This window comes from Oncorhynchus gorbuscha, linkage group LG17 (assembly GCF_021184085.1).
Source record: "Oncorhynchus gorbuscha isolate QuinsamMale2020 ecotype Even-year linkage group LG17, OgorEven_v1.0, whole genome shotgun sequence".
Classification (NCBI taxonomy): domain Eukaryota; kingdom Metazoa; phylum Chordata; class Actinopteri; order Salmoniformes; family Salmonidae; genus Oncorhynchus; species Oncorhynchus gorbuscha.
The window spans coordinates 8,002,853-8,013,732 of record NC_060189.1 but is presented as its reverse complement, the minus strand read 5'-3'; the positions used below and the strand labels follow the sequence as shown (position 1 = coordinate 8,013,732).

General features: G+C 42.7%; 1 protein-coding gene across 1 annotated transcript; it reads right to left on the bottom strand.

The window, feature by feature from the left end:
- Positions 1-4,513: 4,513 nt before the first annotated feature.
- Positions 4,514-10,035, bottom strand: LOC124001968 (transcriptional repressor protein YY1-like). Its single transcript, XM_046309158.1, has 5 exons — positions 9,413-10,035; positions 8,123-8,285; positions 6,344-6,404; positions 5,929-6,087; positions 4,514-5,729 (listed from the first exon to the last, which is right to left on the bottom strand). The coding sequence occupies exons 1-5, from the start codon at positions 9,912-9,914 to the stop codon at positions 5,547-5,549; spliced, it is 1,068 nt and encodes a 355-aa protein (XP_046165114.1). The 5' UTR covers positions 9,915-10,035; the 3' UTR covers positions 4,514-5,546.
- Between the last annotated feature and the right edge of the window lie 845 nt (positions 10,036-10,880).

The following is a 10,880-nucleotide window of genomic DNA, read 5'->3' as shown; positions in this document are numbered from 1 at the left end:
TGAGAAATGGCCACTCCCCTAGGAGGTGATCGTCTGCATACCCGGTCCGGTGCACAAGGATGTTCTCCAGCATCTTGGCTTCAGTTGTGAAAGAAATACAACTGACATCTGATGATAGCTATAGTCTTGTGAGTGAAGCTGTAGGTAGCTAGTACAGTAATCGGTAGGTAGCTAGTACAGTAATAGGTAGGTAGCTGTAGGTAGCTAGTATGGTAATGGGTAGGTAGCTAGTACAGTAATAGGTAGGTAGCTGTAGGTAGCTAGTATGGTTATAGGTAGGTAGCTAGTACGGTAATAGTTTAACAAGCAGTTAAGGTTGTGACAAACAATGTTATGGATGTGATAATGCTTTCCACTCAATGGGCAGGACCTCAATGAAGTGTTGACAAAGAGGAGACGGTCTGGAGCAAAGTTCCATCTTGGGAACACACCTGCCAGTTGAACGAAAATACAGTGGGGCAAATGTGACCAGTAATATACCCTCCCTATCTAGACTACTTGAATAGTGTAAACCCAATCAGGTGTGGATGTTGTAAGAGGTGAGGTGTCTGGTGATGTCATAGTTACTCTGGTAATATATATATATATATGCCATTTAGCAGACGCTTTTATATGTAATGTGTGTGTAGGATCATATAAGAATTTGTTCTTAACTGACTTGCCTAGTTAAATAAAGATAAAGAATTTTTTTTTTTTTAGTTAGGCAGGTCTATGGAACAATGATTTAAATTACTTACTTAAATTGTGGACAACTGTTTTTTTGTAATCCATACTAGTCATCTTGGATAAAATGAGAAATTCCATGAAGTATGTTTTCATACTTGAACTGTATCACCTCATGTGATAGTGGAACGGGCTGCAGACACCTGACTAAAGGAAAACTCTTTCCGACCAAGTGTCCCTGTGTAATAGTATAACTTTAAACCGTCCCCTCGCCCATACCCAGGCTCGAACCAGGGACCCTCTGCACACATCAACAACAGTCACCCATGAAGCATCGTTACCCATCGCTCCACAAACGCTGCGGGGAACTACTACCTCAAGGTCTCAGAGCAAGTGACGTCACCGATTGAAACGCTATTTAGCGCGCACCACCGCTAACTAAGCTAGCCGTTTCATCTCCGTTACACCTGCATCAAGGTGAGTAAGGAGGAGGAGACGGTGCTATAAACAGCACTATAGAGGCCGGCGTGCGGGATTCCGGACAAGACTACGTCGGTGAGTGGATAAATCGCATCTACCCTCCATTCACTGGAGAATAAACTGGATGAGCTCCATTCGAGACTATTAGTTGATTAACTAATCTTAAAAACTGTAACATCCTATGTTTCTCCGAGTCATGGCTGAACAATGACGGTAAAGATAAATCTAGCTGTTTTTTCTATACATCGGCGGCAGGACAGAGCGGTGGAGTCGAGAAGCTCAGGGGAGGTGGTGTGTCTCTTTGGTAACAACAGCTGGTGCGTGATCTCTAATGTTAAGGAAGTCTCAAGGTTCTTCTAGCCTGTTACAATACCTCATGATAAGGGGTGGTAGATCATACTATTTACTAAGAGAGTCAAGATCTATATTTTTTGTAGCTGTCTATTTAACACCACAAACCGATGCTGGCACTAAGTCCGCCCAACGAGCTGTATAGAGCCATGAGTAAACAACATATGCTCACCCATAGGTGGTGCTCCTAGTGTTGACTGCTCTTGACTTTCGCCTCTCCCGAGTCCGTACGGCTTTTGCCGACATGGTTCAAGACTATAACTACCAATTGGATATCACGACATTCAGGATAAAAATACTAAAACTCTATCCTCCTGAATCCTGCTTACAAGCAAAAACTCACAGGAAGTACCAGGAACGCGCTTAATACAGAAGTGGTCTGTTGAAGTGGATGCTAAGCTACAGGACTGTTTTGCTAGCACGGACTGGAATATGTTCCGAGATTTATCCGAGGTAAACCCAACAGCGAACTGTCCAGTAGCGCGAGCCTACCGGACGAGCTAAATACCTTCTATGTTCGCATCGAGGCTAGCAACACTTAACCATGCAAGAGAGCACTAGTTGTTCTAGATGACCATAGTCCCTGTGCACAGGAACGCCAAGGAAACCTGTCTAAAATTACTATCGCCCTGTAGCACTTGACAAGGCATTTTCCCCCTTAGGAGGATGAAAAGATTTGACATGCGCCATCAGTTTGTCAAAAAGGGTTGTGCATACAGCCCAATACAACTCCAGCCACCCTTTCTCTCTGCTACCGCACGGCAAGCGGTACTGATGCATGGTTAACTATTTAACTATCTGCATTGAAACCTTTTGCACTAACTCTATTGATTCATCACATATGCTGCTGTTACTGTTTTATCTATTCTTTTGACTAGTAACTTTATCCCTGCCCATATGTACATAACTGCCTAATTTACCTCCTACTCCTGCACAGCAACTCAGTACTAGTAGCCCAAGTTATCAATAATCATTGTGAATTTATTCCTTGTGTTGGTGGGAAGGGCCTGTTAGTCTACAGCTGTTGTTTACAAATATTGAGACAAATAAAATTTGATTTTATGGTTGTCACCTGAGCTATCTGGACAGGAAAGTCATGGGTGTCTTTTTATTTATTTAACCCTTATTTTACCAGGTAACAGAAGTGGGTGTATGGAAAGCAAATCTGCTAATTGGGCAGATTTGTTGCCACTTAAGACTGTATTGCGTTGCTGATTGGGCTGCACGACAAGTCGATTGTTGACAACTGTACCATTTTAGCTAAGTCTAACCCTTTTCCGAACCTTAACCTCGTTCTCTAACCTGCTACATTGGTTCTCTTAACCTGCTACATTGGTTCTCTTAACCTGCTATGTAAACATTAAGCTGACCGGCGGTGCATCTGGCTATGGCCTATCTAACCAGTAATGGAGCACTGGTGTTACACCATCGCTGTTGATACGCCAACTTTCAGACATGCCAAGTATGCAGTTACCCATACTCGGAGTGAGCAGATCCAGGGGAAGGTTTCTGCGCGGATTGTCACCAGATTGGGAACGCCTAACTTCCCTGGTCTGCTGGCTGCGCTGTTAGTGGAGAAAATAACACCTAGGGCTCTGTTTCGACAAACAGAACATTGTTCAGATAGAAATATAGTGTCGGACGCTATTCGCTACACTTCTATCTGCAACGTTCTGAACACACATTTGCAGCTGCCTGCTGATATGGAATTTGTAAGTCGCTCTGGATAAGAGCGTCTGCTAAATGACTTAAATGTAAATGTGCAAGCGAAGGCTCCTTTCTCCCATTGTAAATTACAAGGGACAGATTTTTTTTTTTTTTTAATATAATTTCAAACCATGCAATCCTTAGTCTCAGGTTGTTTGGTCCATTATTTAAAATGTACGTTAATTTCCAGTTACAAGTTAATCATTCAGCAATATGATCGTAACTAGCTCTGGTGGGGTAATCACTGGCAAGGTACTCTGGGGGGTATTCAATGGTAAGGTACTCTGGGGGGTGGTAATCAATGACAAGGTACTCTGGGGGGTAATCACAGGCAAGGTACTCTGGGGGGTAATCACTGGCAAGGTACTCTGGGGGTAATCACTGGCAAGGTACTCTGGGGGTAATCAATGACAAGGTACTCTGGGGGTATTCAATGGTAAGGTACTCTGGGGGGTAATCAATGACAAGGTACTCTGGGGGGTAATCAATGACAAGGTACTCTGGGGGGTTATCACTGGCAAGGTACTCTGGGGGGTAATCACTGGCAAGGTACTCTGGGGGGGGGCGGTAATCAATGACAAGGTACTCTGGGTGGGGGGTAATCACTAGCAAGGTACTCTGGGGGGCGGTAATCAATGACAAGGTACTCTGGGGGTATTCAACGGTAAGGTACTCTGGGGGGTAATCAACTACAAGGTACTCTGGTGGGGTAATCACTAGCAAGGTACTTGGGTGGGGTAATCACTGGCAAGTTATGTTGGTCAAACAGGGATGAACATTTATCTCGTTTTTGCATGCATGTCCTGATAAATATTTCCGCTCAAAGGTTGGTAAAGTTCGGCCTGTGCTCTACATTTCTTATCTGAATCTTGGACAAAGAGTTTTGCATGAGAGAAGAAACAGTTCCCATGGTGTAATCGTGTTCTGTGGTTGCAAAGGCCAACTACTTACCAACTAATATTGATGTGCTCATTGAGTAAATTGATTCGGCAAATCTCTACCAACCAGCATTGTTCCAATTGAATAGATTTTAGGGAAATGATCCATTGTATTAGACTGAAAAAAAAACTCTGCATTGATTGTAAACATTGAATTGAGTTGGATTTTTATTTTGAAATATAGGATCCAGTCTTCCTGTCAATACTTGTTAACTTGATTGTCTTTAGGAAATTAACTATATACTGGTGGGGATATTTGATTTAATTTCCGTATCTGCTGTACAGAATTTCCATTAAACTACTTGAATGACATGACCAAGCACAAAGGGATGGACATCGGACTAAAGAGCAAAAATCCACACGGACCATTTACCTGTAAATACCGGTCATATATTTTAAACATGTTACAAGTTCCTATCAACCATTTTATTAAAATGTTGGTACCAATTTTGAACAGTCCCTACCAATGTTAAATGTCACACTCAAAATGACTTTAATTCGTTACAACCGTTTACACTACATAAAATAGGAATTCTGAAACAAAATTCTAATAAGTGCTTGCTAATGGGCAGGTTTGTATTGGCAACTTATTGGGGAGGTACATTTTAGCAAAAGGTAATGCAGCCTGTACAATACATTCTAATGATGCAACTGAGCACCACTTCTGGTTGTATTGTGAGTTCCAACTAAATAAAGGACTTGATGGACATGACACGATGTGTTGCTCTCTGGCCGTGCAGGGGGGGAATAGAAATGGTTTGAATCAGTTAACACTACTTAAATCACATTGCTATTATCTACACAATTCCAATATATAGCTGTACGTTTCAATTATACAAAATTAATCTAAAGAATACCCCCCCCCCCCAAAAGAAACATTTTACAAGGGGAAAAGCAGGGCGGTATAATAAACAGCAAATTCTCCAAGGAGGGTTACCACAGATTTCTCAGGGAAAACACATAAAACAGCTCAGCCAGAGAAGAAGAAAAAAATAAGAGTGTACAACATGCACACTTAGAAAAAGGTACAAAATTAAAAAGCAATTACTTCGCTATGCTGATGGAGAATAACTTTAAATGTCAATTCTTTGTCTTTGGGTGCTGCAGTATAAATAATTTCTCTTTTCAAGTGCAGGTCCAAAAAAAAAAAATCAACATCTTCACAAGGAGAAACTTTATGCTTTTCCTTGGGGATCGTGCCAAGATGAAAGTGGTGGTGGGGTGTAAAGAGTCTTTTGAGTTCGTCATTTTCATCTCTGTACATATCAAAAAGTCAGTAAGGTCATTCTCTCAAAACATTTCCCTAGAAACAATACAAAGGGGATTTCATATCTCTTAGGGGATATGACGCTTCTGCCGTGGTGAAGATATGGGGGGGGGGGGGGGGGGTAGTTGGTTGGCTCACGGTCACTGATTGTTTTTAGCTTTAGCGTGTGTGAGGATGTGAGACTTGAGGTTGGTGGATTGGGCAAACTTCTTGTTGCAGCCGTCAAACGGACAGACGTAGGGTCGGTCTCCAGTGTGAATCCGCACGTGCGTGCGCAAGTTAAAGTCCAGGGAGAACCGCTTTCCGCAGCCCTCAAATGTGCACTGGAAGAAAGAGAGTAGACTTTATTACAAGGCTGCATTGCTGGTTGACAATCTGGGCACCTATGGGTGTATGGTCATATAGGTGCCACGTAGGCCGTTACGCTGGAAGTGTTGTTATTCAAACTAAATGTATACAGTGAAATTGTAGAAGTAGATCTCTCATTAAGAAGCCATTTTGAAGGGGCCGGGGGAAACATACTTGGAAAGGCTTCTCGCCGGTATGAACCAGTTGATGCCTCTTCAGTTTGGAGCTTTCGACAAAGGCCTTTCCACATTCAGCGCAGACGTGAACACGTGGTCCGTGGGTGTGCAGGTGCTTCCTCATTGCAGAGTTATCCCTGAACATTTTACTGCATCCCTGCAGGGGCAAAAGGTAGCAATTAATCACAGTGTAACTTCAGAAATAACATAACATAATTGATCCACATCAGAGCATCTAAAAATATAATAAGCTATAGCTATCCACAGAGCATAGCGGTTAATTGACTACCATTATTCACCCAAACACCTGTGCTAGTCATACCATTGTGTTCTAGTGGCTGTTTTGCCATTGTGTTCTAGTGGCTGTCTTGCCATTGTCTCTAATACCAGTTAGACTAGTAGAGCACACGTACTTTGTGAGGGCAAGCTATCGTCCTGGGAGAGTCGTCCTCCTTGATTTTCCGTGGCTTCATCCTGCAAGAGATGACAGATCGTGGTCCACTGTAGATCAGTTGGATGAGTATGGTGCTTCTAACACCAGGATAGTGGGTTTGATTCCCGGGACCACCCTTACGTAAAATGTATGCATGACTAAGTCGCTTTGGATAAAAGTGTCTGCTAAATGGCATAAATTATACACCATGTATAAAATCGAGCACGCAAGCATGAAACCTCCATATACAAACGTTTGGCTGAAATAGCCAAATCCACTAATTTGAAAGGGTGTCCACATACTTTTGTATATAGTGAAAACGTGCGTCTGTATGTCTCATATCAATGCAGACGGAGTACTCCTTTTACTTTATTGTCCTAGGTTGAAGTGAAGTGTCCTGGAGCAAGGAATGTTTTTGTGGGACTTTAAAGCTGTACTAAAGCACATTTGGTAATGCATTCTTTCCATACCCGCGGAGTTCAACAGCAAACGGTTCTAATAGTACATCGGGACGCAACAGAAAAAACTAAATATATGCCTTGCACAACTATAAGACCCACTAATCATTTAATTATATCACCTAAATAATTATTTTTTGCAATAATTACTGATCCTGCTTTCTGTCTATGAAAACCGCATTTTTGTTACAAATTTAACCACAAGCCCATGTGCTAGTGATTAGCCAGCTAATGTTTTATATTTCAAATTTAGCCAACTTGGATCTATTTGCTAACAAGACAGAACAGTTGGATTGTTATGAACACACCCTTCTGTCCATCTCCAACTGTTTGAACAGCACGTTAGCCTGTCCACTTTGTTAAGATGTTGAAATCAATTCTCTGAATGAGAATGAGTTGCCAATTCCTTATATAAAATGGTGTTTTCTGCTTACTGCACATTTAGAAAACACATACTAGACCGCTAGTATAACAGTCTGTGGCTAAAATGCTGCTAGTGGTAACCCCAATGTCACGCACGACAGACTGAGCACACATTTTCCACAATCAATGTTAATTGATACTCCCGTTTTAGAAATAACAGCTCAAATTGTGCACAGAGCAGACCATTCATAAAAAGGATATAGGTAGAAAGGGTAACTTCTCTATTACTGTTAAATAATGTCTCAATGTGTTTCAATGTCCATATATGTCTGATTTTGTTGGACCAAACCTCAAATGCAAATAGCGAGCTGAAACCTCTTGTCGGAGAGGAAGATGTGATCTCTCATCTTTGTTGTGAGTGGCAGGGGGAGGGGCTTAGAGGTTGGGGGAGGGGTTTGGTGTGTGTGTGTGTAAACAGAGAGGAGGCCAAGCCAGAGGTTTCACTCTTGCCAAAATTTCTATGGACTTATTATGGACCTAAGCTTGTTGCTTGCCTTCTCGCCTTTGGGACAACGACTCCCATTGTTAAGGAGGAGACATGAGCACCTTGACATACACAGATCTCTGGTGTAAATAGGAAGGTGCACACAGTACAGACAAAGCGGAGATGAGACCAAAAAGACAACATGAGAACAAGCGGACAAACTCATTAAAACGTATTATTACGATACGGGGATTTGGAATATCACACAAACACACATGGGACAGTTTTATGCAATACTATTGAGATTATCAGACAGTTTTATGCTAAAATAGTGCAGAGATTGGTCAAATTTGCAAGCCTTTTCATTATATGCTGGGAATAGTCGACGTTGCTACATTTTTTGGAGATGGCTGAATACTGGAGTGACTGACTAATGAACATTTCTGTAACTCACCTAGCGAACTCTGCCAGCTGTTTGGGGTCTGACAGGTCGATGCCTGGAATGCCTCCAGGCGGGAGCTTCTTCCCGGTCATGTACTCCGAGTAATCGGGAGGAGAATTATCCCCAATGACATGCTCCTCTACCATAGTGTCATGGTCAACATCCTTCTTGTCATCTGAGACGGAGGACAGGAGCAGAGTTAAAAACAGACGCACAGGTATATGTTTTGTGATGTCTGACCCAAATTTTCCATTAGAATATCAATCAACAAAGAATATGACACCATTTCAACCATGCTGCACATCCACCAGGAAAATATATGAAGGCTGTGGCACTTAATTGTGTTAATGCTGTTGGTGAACAGCTGAACATAAAGTGAATGTACATTTAGGCTAGTTCCATTTGAAGAGCCCTATGTTTTAAAGAATGTGTGGAATAGCCGTAGATCTTTATTGAAAAAAATGTTTTTTTATGGCATCTTGGTACTCCCCACTCTAGTTGCTACTGAAATCCATCGTTAATCGTTGAGTTGGCTAATTTAGTAAACTAGCTAAATAACAGGTTCAACAAACGTAGTAACCATTTAATACCAATTCTAGTCGCTAAATTTAAAGACTAGTCGCCACTCAACGCCATAGTAAATTGTTGAGTTTAGTCGGCTACAGACTGTCAGTATAGCTAAACAAATTAGCAAACTAGCTAACGTTTACTGTCTGACGAAAGCCAATCTAAGGGTGTATCAAAAATGCACCAATGTAAAAATTTGCTTTTAAAAAAAATGTAGAGATTAAAATATCAAACTAATTGAGATGCCATTCTTGTAACTCTTCCACGCGATTAGAAAGGTAACTAGCAGTAAGCACATCCCACACAGTCTTGTGTGACATATCTTGCTATAGTCGCTACCCCCCCCCCCCCCCAGCTCTTGACGAGGAGCTTTGAGCCGAGGCCCTGTGCTGAACTGCGCCACAGCGGCCTACTCCGGGGCCAGCAGCAGCGCACTCGTTCCCACCCGCCGCCATCTTTCCCCGGACAAATCAACGCCATTTTTTCGGTCCGCCATACTGGTCCAGGGGAACATGGCGGCGCCCATCAACACATAAAACATGGCTTCCCATAAAAACAAAAAAATACATTTCATATACACCGTACGCAATTCGGACGTGAAAAACAGTGCAGAATTCTACTGAAATTAGCCGGAGGCCAGCGTCCGTACGAGGCCTTGTACCAGGGAATGCACAGTGAGAACAATGCAGGTGGCAAGCTTGCAAGAACACACTTTCGACAGAACTCGAAACTTACCCGATGCCCACATCGTCACCGAAAACTCTCCTTCCAAAGTCTTTATCTGGACTTGTTTCTGTTCCCATTTTCTACCACTGGACTCCGGTGCACCCAAGTAGTTCTTTTTATTTCTCTTCCCGCTTCCCCCCTTCTTCGTCCGCCCCGAGCTCTTCCCAGCGACAGTCACCAGAGTCTGTTCGATGTATTCCTCTTCGGCAGCAGGGACTGGGACAGGTATTAGAATTTGGTCCTCGTAATCATCGTCCCCGTGCATGTCCGAATCATCTTCACCAACCACCTCTTCTCGAGTTTGCACCAATATTACCTCCTGATGATGGTGATGCATTGAGTGTGGATCATCTGAGTCGAGGGGCTGTAAAGCGATCATAGGCTGTTCATCGTCGTCCTCTCCAACAACTGTTGTCTCGATTGTCTCCACTTCGATTTCATGGAGTTCCACTATTTCCGACGGCATCTCCGAGCCGTCCGTTTCGATGTACAGGGTATCACCTGATGCCATATTGAAAACCCTAAACTCCTCACAGTTATGTTTTCTATAGCAGTTCCCCCCCTCTACGCTGCCTTCCTCCTTCTTCGACAACAAACTCCACTCTGTTCTACTCCCGTCGCCACTACGCTTTGGCTACATAGTCTCGCGAGACTTCATGGGTTACAGACATATGCCGCGTTCTTATCATGTCGAAAACTCGGAATTTATGACTGGCTAACTTAGGAGGTAGGATCTCGAGTTTCTAAATTGGGAGGCAACAGAATCAATCAAAATGACTACGCAAATTACTTCGGTTCATTTGAACTTAAGGGTCCCGAGTTTCTGACATGAAGGGAACATTGCAATAGATCGGGTTCCCCTGCTCAGACGTTGCATGCATAGTCAACCAATTGTTGCGTGCGACGTCATCGATTGACAGATTGCTATAACATATGTGGTTAGCTGATATTTAAAATACCTATCCAGGCGTTGTAAGATCTGGCAAGCATCAGCAACTCCTGGGCAGAGGAGCACGCCCATTTACATCTTGTACGACATTGCAGATGATCAGCGCAGGTGAATGCCGATTGACTGATGTACAATCACCTTGCATCATAAATAACTACTATTATTTGTAGATCAGTCAGTCATTCAACATTTATCCACTATGCATCATATACACAAACAAATTCACATCGAATATAGTTTAATTTATTGTCACAATATCGATAAGGCTCCTTAACAGCTTCTACCCCCAAGCCATAAGACTGCTGAACAATTAATCAAACGGACACCGGACTATTTACATTGACAACCCCCCCCCCCTCCATTTGTTTTGTACACTGCTGCTACTCGCTGTTTATTATCTATGCATAGTCACTTCACCCCTACCTGTACACCCCCCCCTCCCCACCCCACATTGACTCGATACCGGTACCCACTGTATATCGTTATTGCTATTTTATTGTGTTAATTTATATACTTTTTTACTTTATT